The sequence below is a fragment of the Delphinapterus leucas genome, chromosome 6 (genome assembly GCF_059928025.1).
Source record: "Delphinapterus leucas isolate spDelLeu-1000000601 "Yukka" chromosome 6, BTC_Dleu_Yukka2, whole genome shotgun sequence".
Classification (NCBI taxonomy): Eukaryota; Metazoa; Chordata; class Mammalia; order Artiodactyla; family Monodontidae; genus Delphinapterus; species Delphinapterus leucas.
The window spans coordinates 18,529,828-18,557,065 of NC_143134.1; the positions used below are offsets into that span (position 1 = coordinate 18,529,828).

General features: G+C 37.7%; 1 protein-coding gene and 1 pseudogene across 2 annotated transcripts in view; one reads left to right on the top strand and one right to left on the bottom strand.

Moving 5' to 3' along the window:
- The first annotated feature begins 3,126 nt into the window (after window positions 1–3,126).
- The window catches only part of PBK (PDZ binding kinase), a 49,900-nt gene continuing 25,788 nt past the window's right edge, over window positions 3,127–27,238 (top strand). The window contains exons 1-6 of one of the 2 annotated variants that reach the window (XM_089912774.1): window positions 3,127–3,288; window positions 6,498–6,575; window positions 11,304–11,397; window positions 15,793–15,935; window positions 16,617–16,786; window positions 19,391–19,520. In XM_089912774.1, the coding sequence (XP_089768900.1) occupies window positions 6,518–6,575; window positions 11,304–11,397; window positions 15,793–15,935; window positions 16,617–16,786; window positions 19,391–19,520 (595 nt within the window). In that variant the 5' untranslated portion in view covers window positions 3,127–3,288; window positions 6,498–6,517. The remainder of the gene's footprint in view (window positions 3,289–6,497; window positions 6,576–11,303; window positions 11,398–15,792; window positions 15,936–16,616; window positions 16,787–19,390; window positions 19,521–27,238) is intronic. The other variant, XM_022594828.2, reaches the window with a different exon arrangement.
- LOC111185302 (double homeobox protein A-like) lies at window positions 10,144–11,337 on the bottom strand (annotated as a pseudogene).

The window sequence follows — 27,238 nt, forward strand, 5'->3', positions numbered from 1 at the left end:
GAATTCATGGGCTTGTGCTGGAGACACGAGAAAACATGCGTGTTCCGGGAACTACCTTAACTTAGTATAACTGGAGACTAGATTCAGACCTGGAGCAACCCAGGCTAGAGACATTCAGAGCCAGATGCTAAGAGAAGTTGTTTTTCACCCTGAAGTTAATGAGGAACCCTGAAGGATCTCCAGATCTACATTTCAGGAAGATTAACCAGGCAGCAATGTGGAAATCAACTGGAGGCAAGGAGTGACTGGACTCAGGGGGCGCAAATTAGGAGGCTGTTGGGGTCATCAGTGGAGAGAAATAAGAATTTATAGTCCAAGGCGGAGGAAGGTGGAATGGGGAGGAGGAAAGAGATTTAAGAGATGCACAAGGAAGAGCTGTCAGAACTTGGATGGGTTAAGGGAAAGGGAAGCTCCTGGCTCAGGATGTGGGGATAGATGGAGGAGCCATTCACTAAAACTGGGACCCAGAAGAGAAGCACCATGGTTGGGGGGCGGGCACTCAGGTGGCCTCAGCTGTGGACCCAGTGGCTTCAGGATGCCAGAGCAACACCCTAGGGACATGTTGACTTGTTGGATAGACAGAGGTAACAAGATGAAATTTTGAAATTTTCACTTTTTTCTTCCTCTTCCCTAGACGTTCCCACCATTCTTCTAGCCAATCACCAGCATCCATATGGCCTCAAAGAGAATTGAAATGTATCAGCAGTAGAAAAGAGGAAACAAAAGTTAATCCTTTTTTTTTCTCCTTTAAACTAGGCTCAAAAGGGGAGGCCCTGAATGGAGCAGAAGTTGGAGTTTACGGCATAAAAAGGTGAGGATGCAGATGTTCCTTTGGGCATAACCAGCCAAGAGTCAAATACAGAGTTTGGGTCTCTTTTGCCTAAGCCAAGAAATCCAGGCTGTTTACTCACTGGGAGAAATAACCCGTTCAGGTTGGAAGCTGTTTCCCATGACAACTGACTGGTGTGCAAGATTTTGAGATTAATGGTTACATTTCATAGGCAATAACATTAAGCTTGTGAAGTTCAGATGCTTCTTCAGATAATCTCTGGAGGTACTTTTGTAGTTACAAGATGGGGAACTGCATGGTTATAAGCCTTTACCCAAGGGCCTTCATTCCTGTGAATATTTTCGGCTTCATCTTACACCTGTGTCAATATCCTCATCTCCCTGGAGTTAACTTCGCACAGGCAGTGGTTAATTAAGAAGCTCTAAGCCTCTGGCAGAACTTCATTAGCCGTAAGAATAGAAAACAGAGGGCTTGTAAAAATGTAGAACTTAATAAAAAGCATAAAAAATTATAGGTATTTTTTTTTTAAAAAAGACGATGAGGTCTATACTATGCCTCCGCAAAAAAAAAAAATGAGAATGGGAATAGAGGGAAGGTGCAATGAGACCATCTCTGCGTAGGAGAGGGTGGCCCAAAATGGGAAGGCCCTGGAGGTGGAGGGGTGTGTATGTGTGTGTAAGGTGGAAGATGTTTTGAACACATTTGTTAAAGAGGAAGTCCAAGTTTAACATGGGTTCAAGTCCTGGCTCAACCATTCCTTAGCTCTGTGACTTTAGGCAAATTACTTAACCTCTCTCCACCATAGTTTCCTCATTTGAAATAACAATGTGGTTTATGATCGTAGTAACCTACATCATAGTCTGTTTTGTATTGTGTTGTGTTGTATGTGTGTTTCTTTCTTAGGGTACTTCCCCGCCCTTCCCCCATTCCCCCACCGCATAGATTCTAAGATCCTCCTGAGCAGGAGGGGTTTCTGTGACTTGATCGTCTTGTGTGTCTCTTTTAGTGACTACTACAGTATATCCTTTACAGTGGGCATTCAATACACACCTGGCATATAGTAGGTGCTCTCTAAATATTTGTTGTGAAATGAATGTGGTGATTATAAGAGTTAGCAAAATTTCTGAATATCTATTTTTCGTCTCAGCCAAAAATGATTACTACTCAAGGCTAATCAATTTTTAGGTACAGTGTTTAGAGGCCAAATAAATCTGTAATAAAAATGCATGTAAGGGCTTCCCTGGTGGCGCAGTGGTGGAGAATCTGCCTGCTGGGCTTCCCTGGTGGCGCAGTGGTTGAGGGTCCGCCTGCCGATGCGGGGCACACGGGTTCGTGCCCCGGTCCGGGAGGATCCCACATGCCGCGGAGCGGCTGGTCCCGTGAGCCATGGCCCTGGGCCTGCGCGTCTGGAGCCTGCGCTCCGCAACGGGAGAGGCCACAACAGTGAGAGGCCCGCGTACCGCAAAAACAAAAAACAAAAACAAAAACAACAAAAAAGAGAATCTGCCTGCTAATGCAGGGGACGTGGGTTCGAGCCCCGGTCTGGGAGGATCCCACATGCCGCGGAGCAACTAGGCCCGTGAGTCACAACTACTGAGCCTGCGCGTCTGGAGCCTGTGCTCCGCAACAAGATAGGCCGCGATAGTGAGAGGCCCGCGCACCGCGATGAAGAGTGGCCCCCGCTTGCCACAACTAGAGAAAGCCCTCGCACAGAAACGAAGACCCAACACAGCAAAAATAAATAAATAAATTAATAAACTCCTACCCCCAACACCTTCTTTAAAAAAATGCATGTAGAGGCTTCCTTGGTGGCGCAGTGCTTGAGAGTCCGCCTGCTGATGCAGGGGACACGGGTTCGTGCCCCGGTCCGGGAGGATCCCACATGCCGCGGAGCGGCTGGGCCCGTGAGCCATGGCCGCTGAGCCTGCGCGTCCGGAGCCTGTGCTCCGCAACGGGAGAGGCCACAACAGTGAGAGCCTCTCCCGTTGCGGTGAGAGTGCGGCCTGCGTACCGCAAAAAAAAAAAAATGCATGTAATAACCATTACACATTCTGGGCGCAGTGTTCGTAATTGGGGAAGAAGTTCAGCCTAAGTACAGGCATATGTCTTCTTTTTAACTAAAGTTGTCCCTCTGAAGGGCTGACAGTGACTGTAAAAATCAGTTTGTCCTTTGCTGCGCTTCTCTTCCTTTAATTTGACTTCAAATCATCCCAATTAGGTAGTAAAAGGGATCGCTAAGCAAAATGGAAAGAGCAAAAAAAAAATAACGGCGAATACGGCTTGGTATGTCCTTCACGGCACCCCGTAGCTCTCGGCAGACGTAAGGGCGGTGCGCGCGCTTTTGAAAGCCGGGCGGGTTCCCATCGCAACGACAGTTGCCGAGGGCTTGTGTTGGCAGGTGGGAAGTCCAGGCGGTCGCGGCGCGTTTTCGGGGGCCACTCGGGACCAATTTTCAAGACAGCCTTGGCTTGGACGTCTCGTCCCACCGCGCGGCTCCGGTAAGGGGAGCTTTTGCGGGTCCTTTCCGCGCGTGGGCCTGGCCGGGGGTTGACCCACCCCGAGCCGAGGCCTCTGCGTTTGCTTTCCTGACAGCTGGGGGCCTGGAAGGCAGGTGGAAGACGTTGGGAATTTGGCGTTGAACTGGGAATTATCTTAGGAATCATTTTAGCGACCCGAGTGCGCATCGGCATCGTTAGGTGGGGATTTCAAGAAAGAAATTGCCCTTTTCTCGAATCAGAGCTTAACAGTTGTACTTAGTATGGAAGCTCCGTAGGAGAAGGCGGTGGTTAGACAGATATGGGAAGCCCTGCTCTAGCAAGCTGTCATTGTTTTACAAAGGGATACCGTGAGCCCCGGAGCGGGTGGAAGAAGGATTTTAACAGCCTGCGTCTGTAAGCTCCTGGGTCCGGGGATAAACAGTGGGCGTCTTTACCTCCGGGAATCCTACTGAGGGTGTCAGGTGTAAAGGACCTTAGAAATAATGCGATCAGAACTTTCCCGTTCTTTTTCATTCTACTTTTTTCGTCTATTTTGTTTCTCTTTTCTCAGTTATCTTTACTTTTTCTCCCGTTCTTTATTCCCTCCCCCCTCCTTTTTCTGCTGCCTAGCTACACTTTAGCTTTGCCAGTAGTATCCAGTATTTGTTTAGTCCTAGGGTCCAAAAGTTACTGACTTCTGATCCAGTAGACCTGTTGATTAGCTTGTTGTCCACTTTTTAGTATTGCTTCTCAAACAGTACTTGACTTTTTAAAAATACCCTAGGTATTCGACAAACTATGAAATTCTGCCAACTGTCATATTACTCTCATTTCTAACATATCATCATCTAAAATGTTTACAATTTTATGCTTCCTAAGAACTTTTTGATTTAGATTAGTACGGTAATTTAGCAGTTTATATATATATATATATAATGTGTACATACAATATATACAGAATCTGAAACAGAGTTAGGGCCAGTGGCCGGAAGCCACTTATCAGTAGAGTAAGGCCTAAACTGTGTAGTAGTGAAAAAAGTTGCCTCAGACATCTGTGGAATGTATAGGATATATTTAGGTGCAAGTAGGTTGGGACAGTGTCCTAGAATGTAATGAAATGTTAAAAGGCTTCTGTTTAAACTTAGGTTTTTAAAATTTTTTTAAATTATTTTATTTTTGGCTGCGTTGGGTCTTCATTCCTGCGTGCAGGCTCTCTCTGGTTGCAGCGAGCAGGGGCTACTCTTTGTTGCGGTGCGCGGGCTTCTCATTGCGGTGGCTTCTCGTTGCAGAGCACGGGCTCTAGGCGCACAGGTTTCAGTAGTTGTGGCTCGCGGGCTCTAGAGCGCAGGCTCAGTCGTTGTGGCTCACGAGCTTAGTTGCCCTGCGGCATGTGGGATCTCCCCAGACCGGGGCTCGAACCTGTGTCCCCTGCATTGGCAGGCGGATTCTTAACCACTGCACCACCAGGGAAGTCCAACTTAGGTGTTTTTAATTGAAGGGAGGTTTTATTTTTAACACTCGTGCTGCTTCTAACTATTGTTACCGACTCGGGTCCTTGAACTCTTTTATCAATAGAAATTGATAAGAGGCCAGATAAGGAATTCAGACAAGGCTTTATTGGGACTCATGCTGTAGCATGAGGGAGCAAAAACAAGTAACAGGTGCCCCTGCTTGCTCCCTGAGGAGGGTGGGCTGGTTCCTTAAATAGGGTGAGCTTGGGGGCGGATGGTGGGTGGGGCAAGAGGCGTGGCTTAGGTGGTCTGCCCACCCCCCTTGGCGGTGCTGTGTGCAGGGATCATGCACAGTACCCTGCTTTTGCTCTTGGCACCTTAGAAGTGGCAGTTGGTTGGTGGCCTTTTGGTATCTTATTGGTCATAATTGCCCCAGGTGCAAGTGCAAGCACTCTGGTAAAAGATCCGAGGTCCCAGTCTATCTCAATATCAAATCTGCCTTATGCTGAGCGGGCAAGGCAGTGAGACATAGAAGGCAGTAAGATTTCCAGGACATCATTCTTGCCGGGCTTATTTGCATCCTGCTTTTCTGGCCCCTTCTCAGGCTACTTTGTTTGTTTTTCATTTCTCAAGTTGAGATTCCTCAGAGCTCTCAGTTTTCTATCTATACGTACTTCCTAGGTGATTTTATCCAGTCTCTTGGCTTTAATACCATATACATGCTGATATCCTACAAATACACATCTTCAGCTTGGAACAGTTTGCTTTATAGTAAATCTAATATGGAATGTAGCTTTTATTAAAAAGAAAAATGAATTTAAATTTTTTAATAAAAAGGATTTTTTAAAGAAATATGTTACAGAAGAAATGAAAAGCTTGGATTAACTTGCTTGTGTATGCAGTATGTACACTTTATTTTCAAAAACAATTTAAAAATAATTATTAAGATACAATTCACATATCATAAAATTCACTCTTTGAAAGTGTACAATTCAGTGGTTTTTGGAATAGAATTGAATATATTAAACCACTGCCTAATTTTAGAACATTTTCGTCACCCCAAAAAAGAAAGCACACATCCACTAGCAGTCACTCCACATTCTCTCTTCCCCTCAGCCCATAGCAACTACTAATTTATCTTCTGCCTATGGAGTTGCCTTTTCTGGACATTTTGTATAAAAGCAATCATATATGTGGCCTCTTGTGTCTGGCTTCTTTCACTTAGCATAATGTTTTCAAGTTTCTTTCATGTTGTAGTTTATATTAGTACTACAGTCCTTTTTATGACTGAATAATATTCCATATTAGACTATGTACTCTGTTGAATAATATTCTATTGTGTGTATTGTATGCCACATTTTGTTTATCCATTCATCATCTGATAGCTATTTCTGTTTCCTCTTTCTGGCTATTGTGAATAATGCTGCTTACATAGCTAATCTCTTAAAAGGATATAAAAGACCTGTTAATAACTACCCCCAGGAAGTGTGGGAGGGTACTAGGTGATTTTTTTTTTTTTAACCGTGTGCATATATTATTTTTTAACTAAAACAAAAAAACCCACTATCAGTAATAGCATGACCTTGGGTATGTAATTGTACTTCTCTGGGTTTCAGTTTTCTAATTGTAAATAAAATCAGACTAAATATTTGTCATGGTCTTTTTCAGTTCTCAAATTTTATGTAAATGAGTGATAGTATTACAGGAATTTTTTTCTTCATGAATGAAAGATGTATTCTTTATAACTAAAGTGTAACTTTCTCTTTATTTTCATCATAGGACCTTGAGTGATTATTACAATGGAAGAAACCAAGAATTTCAAGACACCAAGCAGATTATCTGAAAAAAAGAAATCTGGTAAGATATAAACCTTTCTTCTTTGTTATTGTTATCAGAAATATCTTTGTATTATTATAGTTTGATCCTTTAATTATTATCTATCACACATGAACAATTTTAGCATAAGTCATCTTTATAATGTTGATCTTAAGAAATAAGACTTCTTTTATAGGCCAGAGTTTGGTCATCTATGAGTTAATTTTATTGACATTCTAACAGATTTGTAGGTTCTCCCTGGTGAAGAACCACCTTAACTTGGACCATTAAGGAACTGCTTTACCTTTCCACCTCTCACACACGGAAAGGTATTTTCCAAGGCAATTCAATGGACAAAGGGTAATCTTTTCAATAAATAAAAACAATTGGATATCCATATGCAAATCAACCCTTAGCTCACATAATATGCAAAAATGGCCAAAATTATAAAATTTCTAGAAGATAACATAGGAGAAAATGTTTTGTGCTCTTAGTATATAGATTTTTGTATATTGACTTTGTGTCCTGCAACCATACTAAGCTCACTTATTCTATTAGCTTTTTTGTAGATTGCTTAGAATATTGTACATAGTTGGTAATGTAGATGAATAAAGACAGTTTTACTTTTTTTTCCCCGTCTGTGTTACTTTATTTCTCTTTTCTTTCCTTACGGCACCGGCTCCAGTATATATTTGAATAAAGAGGTATGAGAAGACATACTTGCCTTGTTCCTAATGAAGTATTTATGTTAGATGTAGGTTTTTCCAAGATGCCCTTAATCAGGTTGAGGAATTTTCCTTTTATTCCTGGTTATTATCATGAATGGGTATTGAACTTTGTCAAGTGCTTTTTCAGTATCTGTTAAGATAAAGTTTTCCTTTTTAAACTGTTCTTGTGGTAAATTATGTTAATTTTTAAATCTCAAACCAACCTTTCATTCCTGGGGTAAAGCCAATACATTGGCCATAATGTATTGCTTGATTCGATTTGCTAATATTTTCTATGTTCATGAGAGATATTGACTGTATGGAGTGTCTGTCTAGTTTTGGTATCCGGGTATTTTGTATTCATAAAGTAAGATGGGAAGTGTTTCCTTCTTCTTCTTGAAGAGTATTTGTAGAAATGACAGTATTTCTTAACTGGTAGAATTTACAAGGAAAACCATGTGGGCCTGGAGTTTTCTTAGTTTAAAATATTAGAAAAATTTTAACTGTGACTTCACAGTTAATAGATGTAGGGCTATACAGGTTATCTATTTCTTCCTATGTAAGCTCTGTTAGTGTTTTTTCAAGGAGTTTGTCTGTTCTAAGTTGTCAAAGTTACTGGCATAAAGTTATTTGTGATATACTCTTATTACCCTTCTAATGTTGGTAGGATTTGTAGTGCTATCGCTTTTTTCATTTCTGGTACTGGTATTTTATATTTTCTTTCTTTCTTTCTTGATCAGTCTGACTAGAGGTTTATCTATCTTGGTGGATGTTTCATGCACTTGAAAAGATATTTTCTGCTGTTGTTGGGTGCAGTGTTCCATAAGTGTCAGTTAGGTCAAGCCGGTTGACTTGTTTATGTTGTTTTGTTCAAATCTTCTGTATCCTTACTGATTTTTCTGTTTACTTATTCTATTACTGAGAGAGGAGTGTCTCCAGCTACAATTGTGGATGTGTCTTTTTTTCAATCCTATCAGTTGTTGCTTTACGTATTTTGAAACTTGTTATTAGGTACCATATACATTTAGGATGGTAATTGTTGTACCCTGTTCATAGTCCACTTTATGTGGTATCAATAGAGCCACCCAGGTTTATTTTGTTTAGTGTTTTGATGGTATATGTTTTCCAACCTTTTACTTTTAACATATTTATATCTTTATATTTAAAGTGAATTTATTATAGACAGCATGTAGTTATGTGTTGTTTTGTTTTTATCCATTCTGACAACTTCTGTCTTTAATTGGAATGTTTAGGCACTAGCGACATGTGGCAATTTAAATTTAGGTTCAAATGAAATAAAATTAAATTACAAATTTAGTTCCTCAGTTTTGCTAGCCACATTTCAAGTGCTCAGTAACCACATGTGACTAGTGGCTCCCTTCCTGGACAACACAGATATAGAACATTTTCATCAAGACAGAAAGTTCTATTGGACAACACTGTTCAGACCATTCACATTTAATGTAATTCTGTATGGTTGGATTTAAACCTACTATTTTGCTCTTGTCTCATAGCTCACTGATGATTTCTTTATTTTTTTCCTAATCTTTTTCTCAGTGCTTCATTTTTGGTAGTTTCTGTTGCTTCGTCTTAAAATTTAGTTACTTTTCCTTCTGCTTCTCTAAGGTGGTGTTCTTATTCATTGTATTTTTCATTCCTTGAAGTTCCATTTGGATCTTTTTTTTACATCTTTTTCTTTCCTTGTTATGCTCACATTTTCCTTTACATTATTGAGCATATTTTGGAGATTATATCTTAAGGTTCTTATCTGCTAATTCTACATGACTGCCATTTTGTGGTATGTTTCTGTTGGTTTATTTTTCTCCTGAGATGGGCCATGGTTTCTTGCTTCTTTCATGCCTGGTAATATTTTATGGCTGCTGGACATCTAATATTGTTGAGTGCTGGATTTTGTTATTCCTTTGAAGGGTGTGTGGTTTTGTTATGGTCCAGTTAGGTCACCTGCACATTAGCTTGTTTCTTTTGAGGCTTGCTTGTAAGCTTTGTTCTAAACTTTTTCCATGGGCTAAAATGTAGCTGTACCACTAAGAGTGACTCTTTAGAGGACTTCACTCAATACTCTGTGAGAGTTACCATGCTCTGGCTGATGGTAATTGAACTATTCCTAGACCTGTATAATCTCTGGTAATTGTTTAACCTATTGCTTGCGTTTGGTGCTTTCCTCAGCTTTGGGGGTTTCTGTCCATTCTATGTGCAGGTAAGTACTTAGCCAAACGCTCAAAGAGAGACCTCTTTTCAAATCTCTGGAGCTTTTTCTCCCACTTTTTGGCTCCCTCTTTAGTTCTCTGTTCCACAAATTATAGCTACTTAAATCTTGTTGACCTCTAATCTCCATCTCCTCAACTTGACAAGGCCTCCGCTGTGTTTCTTTGCACTGCAGCCTGGAAACTACCTTTAAGCAGTAAGTTAGGTCAATGATAGGACTCACCTCATTTGTTTCTCTTCTCTCAGAGTTTACAGTCCTGCTCTGCCAGTTGTCAAGTATCTGAAAACCATTATATCTTGTCAAACTTTCTAGTTGTTCATGGCAAGATAGCAATTCTGGGAGCAGTTAATTGTTCATTAGCAAAAGTAGGACTCCTCTATCTCATCTTTTTTAATGACTGTATAATACTCTGTAATATAGATATACTATAATTATGACTCTAATGATGAATACTTAGGCTTTTTTGTCTTTTTGCAACCACAAAAGCACATACCGATATTCACATGTATATGCATGCATATATGATAGTAAATAGTTTAGGCTCTGTGGGCCACATAGGAACCCTATTGTTATATTCTTCTTTTTTTTATGATTTTTGCCTGAATCAGTCATTACTATGATGGCTGAAAAATGATATTAAAAAGTTTATTTTATTGTCCTCAAAATCTGCTGAACTCTGGATCCAGGCTAAGTCAGTAGGGCTGTGTGGTGCCTTACATCTGTTGTTGCTTCCTGAAGTCCTGTTTACTGTCTCCGAAAGGCTCAGCTTCTGGAGAAGCTGGAGGTGTGTTTAGAAGGGTATGTTCCCAGGAAGAGAGAGAGATTTGGAGTCCAGACTGATGACAATCAAGTACACTGAATCTGTCTCTCTGTTTCCCCTGGTCTGGCTCCAGAAAAATAAGACAGTCACTAGTGAGATTGGTGCCATTCTGTGTAGTTACTTTCTATACTTTGAATTTTCTCAACTCAGAGATCTTGTCCCTGGTTTTGTCTTTGTTCTAAGGCCTCCTCAATTTCTCTTTTTTTCTGGACATGGAATCTAGATCTTCGATTTTGAAACCAGAATTGAACTCTTGACTCTAGAACCCTGGTTTCTTTAGCAAGTTGCTCTCTGGAATCAATCCCACGATAACGGTTGTCCATAAATGCCTTGATGAGAGTGTGTAATTGAGAGGAGTATAGCTGATATGACACTGTCTGTCTTTTCTACTTTGAATCTTCTTTGAGGGTGATCTTGGTCTTGGCTTGATTCTAAGTCCTACTCAGGTTCTGATCTTTTCTGGAATCAGTTCCTAGCTCTTCGATTCTGAAACCAAATCTGTATTCTAGACTCTTCAGTGTTATTAAAGGCAAGTCTTCGTTTGGTAGCATAACCTGGGTAAGTTTTTTGGTTGAAAGCATTGATGAGGATTTTCAGTTGATCTTCTGTGAATTTGGTGCAGCTGTGTCTACACTTCGTTGCCATGGTGCTGTTTGGAGAGTTGTCTTGGGCCATGTTGGAAGAGAGTCATGAAATCTAAGGATTTGACCAAGAGACCTTCTTTATCTATTTTTTAACAAGGCTTTTAAAATGTAAAAATCGATTCTTAGCTTGTGGGCCATACAAAAACAGACCGTTTACTGACCCCTGCTTTAGTGTTACTGTCAGATCGAGCTCTAAAAGTAGACTTGGTCAAAGGGTATCCATTTAAAATTAGGATAGATAGTGTCAAATTGCTTTCCAAGACTTTGCCAGTTAATACTCTTTAAGAATAATATATTGAGAATGGTAGGATGCATCTGTAGACGTCTTTTCAAATACTAATTTTATCTTTTATTTCTCTTTCTGACGTTTAGCATTGTGTTTAACTCCATGCATAAATATTCCTGCCTCTCCGTTTATGCAGAAGCTTGGCTTTGGTACTGGGGTAAATGTCTACCTCATGAAAAGGTGAGTATAAGATTTCAGATGAGTGTTTTTACATGGAACCATAGTTCCACTGTACTTGGAGACAAAAAGGAATATGAAAATTCAAATATTTAGATTTGGGGTATGTTCATAACTTTGCCAGAGCTCTGCCTGGTATACTTTTCTCCTAGCTTCCTCCTGATGGATTATTAAAGGAGAAGTAATTTACCTTGTAATTTTTCCTTGGCTTGTTTAAGAAGGGAAGAGGACAGAGGAGAGGGGTTCCTGTGTGTTACCAGTGTTGGGGGATATCAGTGATTATTAATCCCTTCTATCTGGAGAGTTGCCTTCTCAAGATATTCTCTTCTAAAGAAGTAAAAGTTTTTTTATTTCTTATGTCATCATTTAAGTAAGAAGGACAAATATGTGATTTTAAAGTAGGAAAATCGTATTAAAAGAAAAATGAAATAGAATAGGGGCTAATAGCTAATAATATTACACATGACAACAAGCACATTTTATTAAAAGTTGTTTTATTCATTACTCTGTACATGTTTATTAAGTGGCAAACAATTAAGCCATTATGTATTGCTTAATGTGTTCTCGGAATCAACCTGACTAGTCCAACCCAGCAGGTCATTAGCTTCTCTAGGTTTTTATTGTTTCCGAATAGAAATACTGTAATAAAAAGCTAATGAATTGAGAATAGCATAGCAGTTATATATAAGTGGGTATTCTTGAAGCATTTTTGCAGTTTAAACACCCCCTTTGTGTGTTTGTATGCTATAAGTTTTGTGAACTTTCATTTTTTAATGTCTAAAACTTGTCAAAGTTATTTTGAAAGAAAAAATTTCTCAGAGGTTCATGGCTAGTCTCATTTTTCTCCCTTTTAAAAAATATTTTTAAAAAGTGAAGTCTGTTGTTAACAAAGTTATACTGTATGTGACTTAATTAGGAAGTTTCAGGTGACTGATTGAAAACAGCAGTTCCTGCCTGAGCCTCCCAGTCTTCAGGGTGGCCCTGTTAGCTTGGGATTTTCCTTTACCGGTAGCCTAGAGATTTCCTTTGCTTCTCTGGTGAACTGGATCCTCTGTTTTTCTGTATCTCATGTCTTAGTATTTCTTGGTTTACATCTCATTTTGGTTGAGGACATTTCGTAGCGCCCCATGAAAAGATGCACAGAAGATACATTTTTAAGAATTTGCATTTCTAAAAACATTCTCATTTTACCCTCATACTTGAATGGCCTTTTTTGTTTTTCTGGGTTATAATTCTCATTCAGAAGTACTTTTCCTCCAGAATTTTGAGGACATTGTTGCTGTTGAGAATTCTGAAGCCCTTCTGACTACTGATTCTTTTTATGTATCTGTTCTATGTTATCTGTTCCTCCCACTGTAATTTCACAATGATGTGCATGGGTGTGAGCCTCTTGGAAACTGAAAATTCCTGTTCTTAAATTTTTGAGAAATTATTTTTTAAAATTACTTTGCTGATCATTTTACCCTTTTTTTTTAGTTAATTAATTAATTAATGGCTGCATTGGGTCTTCATTGCTGCGTGCAGGCTTTCTCTAGTTGCGGCGAGCGGGGGCCTCTCATTGCGTTGGCTTCTCGTTGTGGAGCATGGGCTCTAGGTACGCGGGCTTCAGTAGTTGTGGCACGTGGGCTCAGTATGTGGTACGCAGGCTCTAGAGCGCAGGCTCAGTAGTTGTGGCTCACAGGCTCTAAAGCGCAGGCTCAATAGTTGTGGCCATGGGCTCAGTTGCTCCACAGCATGTGGGATCTTCCCAGACCAGGGCTCGAACTCTCATCCCCTGCACCGGCAGGCGGATTCTTAACCACTGCACCACTAGGGAAGTCCCATCACCCCTGTTTTTCTGTTCTCTGTCTTGGAACTCCTATTATGGATGTTGGATTTACTGGACTAATCGCTAATCTACCTTTATTTTATTTATTTTTTGGGTCTGTTTTTCTGTTTTCTTTCTCTTTTTGTTCTATTTTCTGGGAGATTTCCCCAACTTCATCTTCTGATACTTCCATTGAGTTTTTCATTTTTGTCTATCTTGTTTTTAATTAATTATCTGAAAGTTTTCCTGTTTAAGATGGCATCCTTAGTCTTGTGGGGATGCTAGACATGTTGTATATCTTGATCTGGATGTTGATAACACAGGTATATACACGTGTGAAAACTCACTGAGCATTTAGGGTGCATTTGGTCGTGAATTACTCTGTTCCTGTATGGTTCACAGGTTCTCAACTATGTCAGTCAACCTTAGGCTAAAGACCCTCTGCTTTTTCCTCTTTCAAAGCCAGTCTTCCATCTTCAGAAGCTGGGGGATAGAGGATGGGCAGCTGCCTGCTGATACAGAATCGAGGATCGTATCTAGGAATGCACCTGCTTTTAAAACAACTTCCAAGAAGTTCATTGGGCCTGTTAAGTCAGTTACTTTCAACTGCTTTTCAAGCTTCCCAGACTTTGTTGCTGTTGTCTCCTCTTCATTATTTCCATCCTTGTCAGTCGGTGTATGTCTTAAAGTATTCATTTGTTTTTATTTTCGAGGTGCCTGAGAGGGATCAAAATTATATGTGTATGTTCAGGCTATCATTTCGATTCAGAAGTCTACATTTTTTACTGTCAAATTTGCATTGCTAGATAAAACCCAACATAGTTTTGATGTATTATTATTTTTTAATAAATGGATAGATTGATTTTACTATTTGTTTAGAATATTTGCATCTCTGATATAAGTAAAATTAGCTTGTGATTTTTCCTTTTCCTTTCCTTTTTCCTTGTGATTTTCCTTGTCCCTGTTTGATTTTTTTATTAAGGTTATATTAGACTCATAGTCCTTTTTCATTCTATTCCCTGGAACAGTTTGTATGGGATTGAATAATGTGTTCCTTTAAAATTTAGTAAACTCACCTATTAAATTATCTAGGTTTTGTGTTTCTTGAGGGAAAATTTTAAACTCTTGATTACATTTCTTCTTTTATCAGTTTTCTTAGAGTTTTTAAACAAATTTGTCCATTTTGTCTTTTAAATATATTGGCCTTAAAAGTTTTAGTATTTATTCACTTATATATTTTTTAATCTCTGCTGAATATGTCCCCATTTTTGTTTGCAATATTATTTGTGTCTCCTTTTGTTTTTTTCCTTGTGAGGTCTCAACAGAAATTTGCCTGTTTTATTAGTATTTTAGTGAACCAACTTTTAACTTGGCAAAGTTTTATTCAGATTTTGTAAATACATTCTTGTCATTCTGTAGGTTAGGATATGTTATGGAAAAGGTGAAGATGGACTTGCTCACTGAATTCTAAATAATCGAGAGCTATGGGTGGGGTACCCCTTGAAACTTGAAAAATATATTTTTCATATTAAAATGAGATGGAAGAGGTATCCCTAAATGCTATTGTTATCTAAAACTGGAGGTTTAAGAATAATTTAGATAAACTTATGCATGATAGATATATATGAATTAAGAAATCTAGTGATCCTTTGAATACATGTTTTTTGATTTTAAACAGAGGTCCTGCAATCATAGAGCTGTGCTCATGAGGTAGTACAGAGCTAAATGGGCTCTTGGTTCAATCTGTTGTTTTACCTTCTTATGGTTGAACTTTTAATCTTTAACTTTTGAGGCTCTTTGACTAGCTTTTGTGCCCATATGCTGCATACACTTTGTCCTTTGTAATTTGCCATACTCATAAACGCCTACCTTACCAGGTGAACAAACTTTCCCTGACTTTGTTTTACCTGTTTGTTTATTTAGGCCTCGAAACATTTATACCTTAAACATTCTTAAAACAGCTGAATCTTTCTAGAAAATAGAAATTTACATTTTTTCTTATTTTTATGTTTATTATTATCTCCCTAAACACATGTATACGGTGAGAGGTATATAAGATGAATTGCTAAGTCTGTTAGAGGCACAGTATTTGTTGGTGAAGAACAGTCTGTTATTCTTTGCATGGTTATATATGAGCCAAATGTATATCTTCTTTAGATTGTTTCTTAGATATTAGTGTTTATTACTTTAACATTCTGTAGCGCATATTTGGTACATATAGTTAAATGCTTTTTGCGTAGTTGGTAGTTTGACATGCTTGAATGAAAAAATTAGAAAATACTATAGTAATTTTGAAGTTTAAAATTTATAACATTTCATCTTTTTCCTTTTAGTTTTCTCTTTTTAACCCTTCCCTTCCAGTAATAGATATCAGACTTCTCTTGTAATCAATAGATTTATCAGATATAAGTACCCAATTAAAGAGGATGTATAACAGAAGTGTTGATAGTCTAAAATATTTTAACTATTCTTTTAAAAAAACAACAAATCATTATTAAGTCCTTTTCAAAATTTGGAAGTTCTTATTAGTCATTTGAAATGTATTATGGTTATTAATCTTTCTGTACATTTTTGATTAATTATTTTTTAAGATCTCCAAGAGGTTTGTCTCATTCTCCTTGGGCTGTGAAAAAGATTAATCCTAGATGTAATGATGATTATCAGAGTATGTATCAAAAGAGACTAACTGATGAAGCTAAGATTTTGAAAAGCCTTAATCATCCAAACATTATAGGTAAGTTTAGATTTATTTGGTAACAGTATCTGGTATAGTATTCTGTTTATCCAGAAATGGTTTATATAATATCTTAACTGGTTTCACTAATAAAAATGAAGAGGGTAGTGATGGAGTTTGGCAAGAATCAAATTAATGTGAACATTCTAAAATAAAAATTAGTGGGAATTCCCTGGTGGTCCAGTGGTTAGGACCCTGTGCTTCCACTGCAGGGGGCACCGGTTCAATCCCTGGTCGGGGAACTAAAATCCTGCAAGCCGTGCGGCTTGGCGAAAAAAACAAAAAAAAATTAGTATATGTTTTTAGATGCTTAAGTATATATTTTAAACTTCATGGGAGTACATATAGTCATTTATGGTGCTGGTACTATGGAGAATTCAGGAATGTAATATATTCATTTACATAATTTCCTTATTTTAATTTTTAATGTAAGTAGGGCTGGTGAAACCATTATATTTAGGAAGGCATTGAGTATTAAAAAATATCTCAATTTGTGATACTATTGGCACACACTGAAGGCATTTTAAATTAGATCTACTGAATGAGTTTTGTAAATAACAGCTATTTCATTTTATATCTGACAGTGTTAATCCAGATCTGTATTCAGTCACATTACTGTAAAAAACTTAAATACTGTTGTTCTTCCCTATTCCAGTAACAAAATGTCGTGTTTTCTTTAAGGTTACCGTGCCTTCACTAAAGCTAGCGATGGTAGTCTATGTCTTGCTATGGAATACGGAGGTGAAAAGTCTCTGAATGACTTAATAGAAGAACGAAATAGAGATAGCCGAGATCCTTTTCCAGCAGCCATAATTTTAAAAGTTGCTTTGAATATGGCAAGAGGGTTAAAGGTAACTATGCTATTATATATATATATATATATATTTTTTTTTTTAAAGATTTATTTGTTATCTATTTATTTTTGGCTGCGTCAGGTCTTAGTTGTGGCACACGAGATCTTTGTTGAGGCATGCGGGATCTTTCATTGCAGTGGGTGGCCTTCTCTCTAGTTGTGGCATGTGGGTTTTCTCTTCTCTAGTTGTGGCATGTGGGCTCCAGGGCACGTGGGCTCTGTAGGTTGTGGCATGCGGGCTTTCTAGTCGAGGTGTGAGCTCAGTAGTTGTGGCATGCTGACCTAGTTGCCCCGCAGCATGTGAGATCTTAGTTCCCTGACCAGGGAGTGAACCTGCGTCCCCTGCACTGTAAGGCGGATTCTTCACCACTGGATGACCAGGGGAATCCCATGCTATTATATTTTAAATTACTTTTGTGAGGGCTTCCCTGGTGGCGCAGTGGTTGAGAGTCCGCCTGCCGATGCAGGGGACGCGGGTTCGTGCCCCGGTCCGGGAAGATCCCACATGCCGCGGAGCGGCTGGGCCCGTGAGCCATGGCCGCTGAGCCTGCGCATCCAGAGCCTGTGCTCCGCAACGGGAGAGGCCACAACAGTGAGAGGCCCGCGTACCAGAAAAAAAAAAAAAAAATTACTTTTGTGGGACCTGAAGAAACTAAATACTTTATTTATTTATTATTTAAAATGTTGTGTTTAATTTCTGCTGTACATCAAAGTGACTCAGTTATACTTATATATTCTTTTTCATTATGGTTTATCATAGGATATTGAATATAGTTCCCTGTGCTATACAGTAGAACCTTGTTATTTATCCATCCTATATATAATAGTTTGCATCTGCTAATCCCAAACTCCCAATCCTTCCCTCCCCTACCCAGCCTCCCCCTTGGCAACCACAAGTCTGCTGTCTATATTTGTGAGTCTGTGTCTACTTTGTAAATAAGTTCATTTGTGTAATATTTTAGATTCCACATATAAGTGATAATCATATGGTATTTGTCTTTCTCTTTCTGACTTACCTAGTATGATAATCTCTAGGTCCATCCATGTTGCTACAAATGGCATTATTTCATTCTTTTTAATGGCTGAGTAATATTCCAGTGTGTATGTGTGTGTGGGGTGTGTGTGTGTGTGTGTGTGTGTGTGTGTGTGTGTGTATACACACATCTTCTTTATCCATTCATCTGTCGATGAACAGATACTAATATACCTAATTACAAGGTGGAATTTTTTTCCCAAAGAGGGAGTTGCTTTAAGTTAAAGTCTTTATAGAATCTCTCACACTGAAGAGTGTACTGTTTATTTATTTTGATCAGCAAAGTATTGTTAGAGGCCTTCACACCTTCACATAGCCTTAAATAACCCAAGTTAGGAAGTTTTGCTTATAGAGATTGCGTGTTAGATTTAGTTAAATGGACTAATATATTTAAAACAAATTTAGTCATTATTCCTGGGGGTGTACTCTAACCCTCTGTTGCTATAAACAAGCCTTTCAAAGATTTTTTTGTGGGATACTAAGTTTTGGACATGGTGAATATACATCTATAGGTCAAGTGAAAAAAGTGCTCTCAATGTTATGCAAACAAATTATTGTGCCTTTGAGTAGACATACTGTAAGAAATAAGTAAGAGATAAAAAGAATTCTGTATCCTAAATAACTTAAGTAATTATGGCTCCAGAAAATTGTTGGATGACTCAGAAAACAGATTATGTAATGATACTGATGTCAGAGTTGCATGTTAAGAATTCAAATAAAGTTGTTTCATGAAATGTGAAACTGGAAAAAGGCAATATCTCTAAATATATATTTTAATATGTGTATAGAAAAACTGATTTTAAATAGGTAGGATGAACTAAATTAATTTGAATTATTTAATAAATAATTATTTTAAATGTGTATAATGGAATTAATAAATTACATTATAAATATATTTGAGCATATTCAATTTATGGTCAGCAACATTTCAATTAAGCACAGTAAGTGTTCCAAGTTAAATACCAAGAATTGTTTCTGCATCAGTTTCAGGCCCAGCTCACAGTAGATGCCCAAATGCTGATGAATGAAAAAATAACAGTTTTGCAGGACATTTTTGATTATGGATGAATATCATCGCTTGTCAATTCTAAGAAAGAGTTAATGTGTAAAACAAAATATAGTCTTAGATTACATTACTCCTTCATCTTCTGCTTGTGAATTATTTGTAGCATTATCTCAACAATTTGTTTGAGGAAACCCTGTGTCATTGTGAAGATTACAAAATTATTTCTAAAAATTACTAGCCTCAAGTAAATTGTAGTATATTTTGAAATCTGCAGTAGCATCTTTGATGTAAAAGTATGTGAGGTGGTTTGAAAATTAAAAGTTAGCTTATCTATAAATAGACATCAGTTTCCAAAGAATCTTTCAGATTTCTGGTCAGTGTAGCAGACCAAGACAGCTTGGGATGGTCCCTTCTCTAGCTTTAAATAATTTGAAATGATGGACAGATATAAGCCTGTAGGTTAGGACGGGCATTCAAGTTCTTATTTTTGTTTGAGAGTTATCATATTTTTTTAATTAGTTTGTATTTTTTGCTCAGACGTGTTAAATTTTCCACTATTTTAGTATTTGCACCAAGACAAGAAACTGCTTCATGGAGATATAAAGTCTTCAAATGTTGTTATTAAAGGTGATTTTGAAACAATTAAAATCTGTGATGTAGGAGTCTCTCTACCACTGGATGAAAATATGACCGGTAAGTAGAATTCTAATTTTTTTTAAGTAAATTTGTTTATTTATTTTTATTTTTGGCTGTGTTGGGTCTTTGTTGCTGCATGTGGGCTTTCTCTAGTTGCGGCGAGCAGGGGCTACTCTTCGTTGCGGTGTGCAGGCTTCTCATTGCGATGGCTTCTCTTGTTGCAGAGCACAGGCTCTAGGTGCGGGGGCTTCAGTAGTTGTGGTGCAGGGGCTCTGTTGCTCTGCGGCATGTGGGATCTTCCTGGAGCAGTGTTCGAACCCATGTCCCCTGCGTTGGCAGGTGGATTCCTAACCACTGCGCCACCAGGGAAGTACCAAGAATTCTAATTTTTAAAATTGCTTTTATACAGTATTTAAATTTCTAATTTTTACATAGTTAAAAAGGTAATAAGTTCACATTCTTCAAAAATCAAAAACTATGAATAAAAAGTATACAATAAAAAAAAATCCCTTCTTTTATGTCTCTCTTCTACTCAGCCTCTAGCCCCCTTTCTTGCCACACACACAATATAAATTATTGGTTTCTCATTAGTATATATTTTAATTGAAGATGTGGGGAGCTATTTCTAACCTGGATTGGGATTTTTAAGTGGTAAAAGATCTGGGAATAGAAAACAAAATTTTTATAAGGTTTTGTAAAGGAATTCATTTAGCATCAGCATAGTGACAGGATTTGGGAAACTGCTAGAAGAAACTGGAGTGGGAGTAGGAAAGAAAAGTGCCACTTAAGGCGTATCTTCTGCTTTTTGCCCCTTGGCCCACCGCACCTCATTCTTCTCTCTTTATTGTGAATACTGACCATTCTCTTCTCAGGGAATTTAAGATATGTTCTTTCTTTTTTTTTTTTATACCTTCTTTGAATATTGTTTTCCATTATGGTTTATCATAGGATATTGAATATAGTTCCCTGTGCTATACAGGAGGACCTTGTTGTTTATCCATCCTCTATATAAAAGATTACATCTGCTAACCCCAACCTCCCACTCCATCCCTCCCCCAGGCCCCTCCCCCTTGGCAACCACCAGCCTGTTCTCTATGTCCATGATTCTGTTTCATAGATAGGTTCATTTGTCTCATTTTAGATTCCACATATAAGTGATATCATATGATATTTGTCTTTCTCTTTCTGACTTACTTCACTTAGTATGATAATCTCTAGTTGCATCCATGTTGCTGCAAATGACATTATTTCATTCTTTTTCATGACTGAGTAGTATTCCATTGTATATATGTACCACATCTTCTTTATCCATTCATCTGTTGATGGACATTTAGGTTGTTTCCATGTCTTGGCTATTGTGAATAGTGCTGCTGTGAACATAGGGGTGCATGTATCTTTTTGAATTATAGTTTTGTCTGGATATATGCCCAGAAGTGGGATTACTGGATCCTAATAGTAATTCTATTTTTAGTTTTCTGAGGAACCACCATACTGTTTTCCACAGTGGCTGCACTAACTTACATTCCCACCAACAGTGTAGGAGGATTCCATTTTCTCCACACCCTTTCCAGCATTTATTTGTACACTTTTTAATGATGGCCATTCTGACCAGCATGAGGTGGTACCTCATTGCAGTTGTTTTTTTTTTTTTAATTTTTATTTATTTTTATTTTGGCTGTGTTGGGTCTTCGTTTCTGTGTGAGGTCTTTCTCTAGTTGCTGCGGGCGGGGGCCACTCTTCATCGCGGTGCGCGGGCCTCTCACTATCGCGGCCTCTCCCGTTGCGGAGCACAGGCTCCAGACGCGCAGGCTCAGCGGTTGTGGCTCACGGGCCAAATTGCTCCACGGCATGTGGGATCTTCCCAGACAAGGGCTCGAACCCGCGTCCCCTGCGTTCGCAGGCAGATTCTCAACCACTGCGCCACCAGGGAAGCCCCTCATTGCAGTTTTGATTTGCATTTCTCTAATAATTACTGATGTTGAGCATATTTTCATGTATCGGCCATCTGTATTTCTTCTTTGGAGTAATGTCTATTTAGGTCTTCTGCCCATTTTTCTATTGAGTTGTTTGTTTTATTGTTGTTGAGTTGTATGAGCTGTTTGTATATTTTGGAAACTAATCCCTTGTCATTCACATTGTTTGCAAATATTTTCTCCCATTCTGTAGGTTGTCTTTGTTTTATGGTTTCCTTTGCTGTACAAAAGCTTGTAAGTTTGATTAGGTCCCATTTATTTATTATTATTATTTTTTTATTATTATTTTTTGCGGTACGCAGGCCTCTCACTGTTGTGGCCTCTCCCGTTGTGGAGCACAGGCTCCGGACGCGCAGGCTCAGCGGCCATGGCTCATGGGCCCAGCCGCCCTGTGGCATGTGGGATCTTCCTGGACCAGGGCACGGACCTGTGTCCCCTGCATCGGCAGGCGGACTCTCAACCACTGCGCCACCAGAGGAGCCCCGGTCCCAATTTATTTTTGTTTTTATTTCTGTTGCCTTGGGAGACTGACCTAAGAAAACATTGGTGCGATTTATGTCATAGAATGTCTTGCCTATGATCTCTTCTAGGAGTTTTATGGTGTCCTGTCTTATGTTTAAGTCTTTAAGTCATTTTGAGTTTATATTTGTGAATGGTGAGTGGGTGTGACAGGGTGCAGCTGTACAGCTTCCCCAATACCACTTGCTGAAGAGACTGTAGGGAATCTAAGATATGTTCTTGTTGAGAAACAAAAACAAAAAAGCAAAAGCCTTAAAGAGAAAGCCTCTGCTTTCAACATATTATTTAATAAATAATATTTAAATTTACCTCTTTATATAAATATAAGGTAGAGGGAAGGCTAATGATACTGTTTCGAACTTATGTACATCTTAATTTCTAGTTAAAGTCTACAAGTTGAATTGAAGGGAAAAGCCAAGATAAATAGATTGACTTTATAATAATGTCTGTAATCATTAATAAAGATAGAACTGGCATGAACCCTTAGGCTAAATTACTGGTACAAGGTTGAAACTTCAGCAAATAAAAGGAGAAATTGTCAAAAAGAATAAAAATAAGATTTTTTTAGCATAATTTTCTCAATCCTTAATAGATCTAATAGACAAAACTAAGATGTAAAAGATCTGAGTAAATAATAAGTTCAATCTCTATGCATTAGAATATTTATCAAAATTGACCATACACTAGTTAAGTTACAAAAGAAAATCTCAGATTACAAAAAGTAGAAATAGACTAAAGGTTAACATTCATTATCCTCAGTGCTATAAATATAGAAATTGGTAGTACGGTTGGAAACAAAAATTCAGGAATTTAATATAATTGTATATAGTTCTTGGCCAAAAGAAGTGAAATTCCAGTTACACGCTATTTAGAAAATAATGAGAATGTAAGAACAAATCAAAACCTATTTGATATGGTCAAAAGTACTCAAAGGAAAACATTTTCATTATTTAACCTTTATGAAATTGAGTATTCAACTGAAATCAGGAAAAAAAATGAAGCCCTAAAAGAAAGGAGAAATTAATGAATGAGAAAATCTATAAATTCTATAATATCCCAATATGATCTATGTTATTGTAGAACATTTCAAAGAGAATGTAAAATTTATCCTTGAGGATACATGTTCAAACACAGCCAGGAAAATTCTGTGAAAGAGTGTTAGTAGGAATTTTCCTGACCAGATGTTAAGTATTATAAAGCTATAGTAATTAAAGCCATGATACTCATGCCAAACTAGGCAGAAAATTTTAACATGAGTCAAGAGATAGTTCCCAAATATATAAAATTTGTTATATGATAAAGGTGACATTTTTGTATTAGTGAGAAAGAGGTAGTTGAGTCAGTAAATGATGGTGTCTGGTCATTTTAGAGAAAGTTGTTTTCTATCCTCACACTCTAATCCCTGTAGATCAAAGATTAAAAAAAGAAAAGTAGCAGAAAAAATTGTTGGTAAATATTTCCTTAATGTTGGGCTTAAGAAGGACACCAGAGGTAGAAACCATTTTTTTAAAAAAAGTCATGACTACTGAAAATTCTTTGAAAAATTTCTGTATGTTAGTATGAGCAACAGTATAGATTAATATACTCTCATACACTACGTAGAAGTTGCAATTGGTGTATCATTCAGGTTAAGATAAGTTTTGCTATGGTAACATAGACCCTCAAAAACCTCAGTGCCTTAAACCAAGGCTTATTATTCAAGCTACATGTCCACTAGGGCTGTGTTCCATGTCATTCGCACGTTAGGACCTAAGCTGCTAGGACATCCACTATATGGAATACTGCCATCGTTGTGTGGAAGGTAAAAAAACCTCTAGAGCTGCACTGTCCACTACAGTAGCCACTAGCTATGTATGGCTGTTTAAATTAATTAATATTTAAAATTTTTTAAAATTCATTTTCTCAGCCACTTTAGGCACATTTCAGGTACTCAGTAGCTATGTGTGGTTAGTGGCTACCATATTGGACAATGCAGATACAGAACATTTTTATCATCACAGAAAGTTCTGTTGGACAGTGCCACCCTAGAAAGTCTTGCACTAACAATTAAATGCTCCAGCTTAGAAATGACACAAGTCACTTCTTTCACAAGTCATTGACTGGAACTAGACAAATGGCTTCACCCAGCCATGACAGGCCAGAAAGTGTGGTCCTTCTGTGTGTCGAGAAGGTGGTCCTTCTGTGTGTGTAGAAAGTGGAGAGCATGAACTGCTTGACTAGTAACTACCACAGTGGTGTAGCCTTTTCAGAGGGCAGTTGGAAATACGTATTTCTCTAAAAAACAAAACCCTTAAAAATGTTTATGCCCTTCGATCCTGTAATTTCATTTCCAAGAACACATTCTGAAGAAATAATTGGGCAGTGCAGGTATTTTTTTTTTTACAATAACCTGGTATATTAATTTCTGGAAAAGTCAAAAGCTAGAACTAGGCTTACAGAAGAAATAGAGTTGGAACAGAAGAATCAAAACCCATGCAACCTTGAGAACAAAGCAATACCCAAAATAGTAACAATCCTAGTAAAAATACTAACACCTTAGATCTTCACTAGCACCCAGTATCATTCAGTGTTGTGTAGCCACGAACCCTGGGTTTGTGTTTCCTTGAAGGTAAATATGAGGGTGTTTATTTTCAATAGATACTTTTCATTAAAATTAAAATTTTGATCTGGATTTTTCTATAAAAATGTATCATATCACTTACATGTGGAATCTAAACAATAAACTAGTGAATATCACAAAAAAAGAAACAGACTCACAGATATAGAGAACAAACTAGTGGTTACCAGTGGGGAGAAGGAAGGGAGGGGAGGCAAGATAAGGGTAGGGAATTAAGAGGTACAGACTACTATGTATGAAATAAATAAGCTACAAGAATATGTTGTACACACAGAAAGTATAGCCAATATTTTATAGTAACTATAAATGGAATATAACCTTTAAATATTGTGAATCACTATGTTGTGTACCTGAAATTTATATAATATCGTACATCAACTATACCTCAATAAAAAATTATAATAATAACAAAAAAGTATTTCTAAGCTTGGGGGAAATGTCTTGGCAGCTCTTTTACCTGCACTCTCAGCTTCGCCAGATTAGTGTTACAGTCAGCATAGCAGTGCGTAAAGCAGTGCTCTGAGGGAAGGCGTTTCTGCAGGCTAAGGCTTTTTCTTTGTGAGGAAGTTTACTCCGAATCACTTAAAAGATAACATTAACATGCTGGGGAAAAAAAAATCACATAATTAATCTTTTTTACTAGTTGTGTATGAGCTAATTTGTGTTAGAAAAATACACATTGTACCAGAACAGATTTTGCAAGAATGTAAGAGAATGTCCATCAATAAGGAAGGGATGGTGTTATTTATTGTACCACCACACAATAGAATACCATATATCCATTAAAATTATATAGGTTTACATTCGTTGGCATGGAAATATATCTAAATATGTTAAGTGAGATGAACAGATGATAAAATAGCACCTAAAGTATGTATTTACATACACATTAAGAGAAGCTTAAAAAATACTAAATTTTTTAAAGTTTTGTGTTTTAATAGGTAACATAGTCACGTATTTCACAACTATAATATACACAGGGTATTTTGTAAAAAGCCCAAATCTTAACAGTGGTAAATTCCAGGTTGATTATTTATTTAGCAAATATTTTTAATACTAAGTACAGTCAGGCGTTGTGCTAGGAACTATAAATGTAGAGGAAAAAAGGATAGACACAGTCCTTACCCTTTTGGGGCTCATAATCTAGATGGAAAGCAGTCCTTGAATAACTAATACTAAAGTATAATGACCATTATGATGTAAGGAATTTTGTAAACATGACAGTGCCACAACTCAGCCTAGATGTTGAGAAAGGCCTCCCTAAATAATTAATATTTAAGCTGAGAATTGAAGGATGAGTAGAACCTCCAGTTTCATCAGTTTTCAGTTTGTGTCCATGAGAACTGAAAAAGGTAACGTCCGCTTAAACTCTTTGAAAGTAATAAAGGGCGATAAAATATTTAAGTTGTTTTTGTGTTGACAAGAAGGAATGACTGAACCATTGACTTATGATCTCATCAAACTTTTGTCAGAAAAATTTATCTTCACAGAGAAGTAAACTTCACAGAGAAGTAAACTTAATTAGTAACATATGTGGGAGAGCCACTTCTGTTATGTTTAAAGTCTAAGCACAGACTTGGAGAAATGTATTAAGTGGACATATAGTAAGTACACTTGTGGTTGGCTGGAGTCTCCAGTTGGAACTGATATATTAGACCCAGACTTCTAGAAAACTACTCCTTAGCATGGCAGATCCCTGTAGGAATTTGACCTATTTAGAATGGGGTATGACTCCTTCCTTATTGCCACAGTGTCACTGCCCATGTGGACCATGTCTGTAGACTCTTTACCCTGTCATGCATTCCATTAGGGCCTCTTAGATGTGAGGTGATATGGGGGAAAACTTCAAGCAGCTTATGCAGGACATGACTGCCTTCCAAACTTTATCTCCTAAAGCTGGGTTAAGTGAAAAGGCTGTCACAGACACATATTTTGTTCTGGCCACCCAGTGCTGGGTACTGTTCTAGTCTGGCATCATTGTTCTCACTTCATCTTCAGATAGAGCCCACTTACTTCTTAGGCAGATTTCCTCAAAATGCTGAATGAATGAATGAGTGCTGTTGACTGGAATCATCAGTTTCCTGACTTCTGTATCTTCATTTCTTCCCTCTTGGTCTGCCCCTTTAGTTCTCTAAACGTTAGTTTCCTTCTTTCTCCCCTTTCTTTGTAAATTTCTTGAGACTCTCAAGGCAGACTTTCCTTTAGCTCTGAAGATAAGCTTCTTCCATTAAACAGGCTTCCTGTGTTTTTTTTCTACTTCCTGTCTGAAAGTGAATTATCTTAATTCAGTTTGTTTTCACTCTAACCTTATTTGTGAGGAAATGGAGATTATAGCAATCAAGTACTGAAAAATTCCATTTTTAGTACAATATACTCTGAAGTGAATGTTCTGTTTGTAAGTGTTTGAGTTTATCCTAGTCATAGCAGAAGTAAAGATTTTTAAATATGAAAAGGAACATGTATAAAATTATGGAAGAAATTATAGAGTATCTTTGTTGACTACAATGGAATTAAGTTAGAAACCAGTAACAATAAGATGTCTAGGAAAACCCCAAGTATTTGGAAATTCAAATAACCTATGTGTCAAAGAAAATGACAAGGGAAATTAGAAAATATTTTGAATTGAATAAAAAGGAAAGCAGTACATATCAAAATGTGTGAGGTAT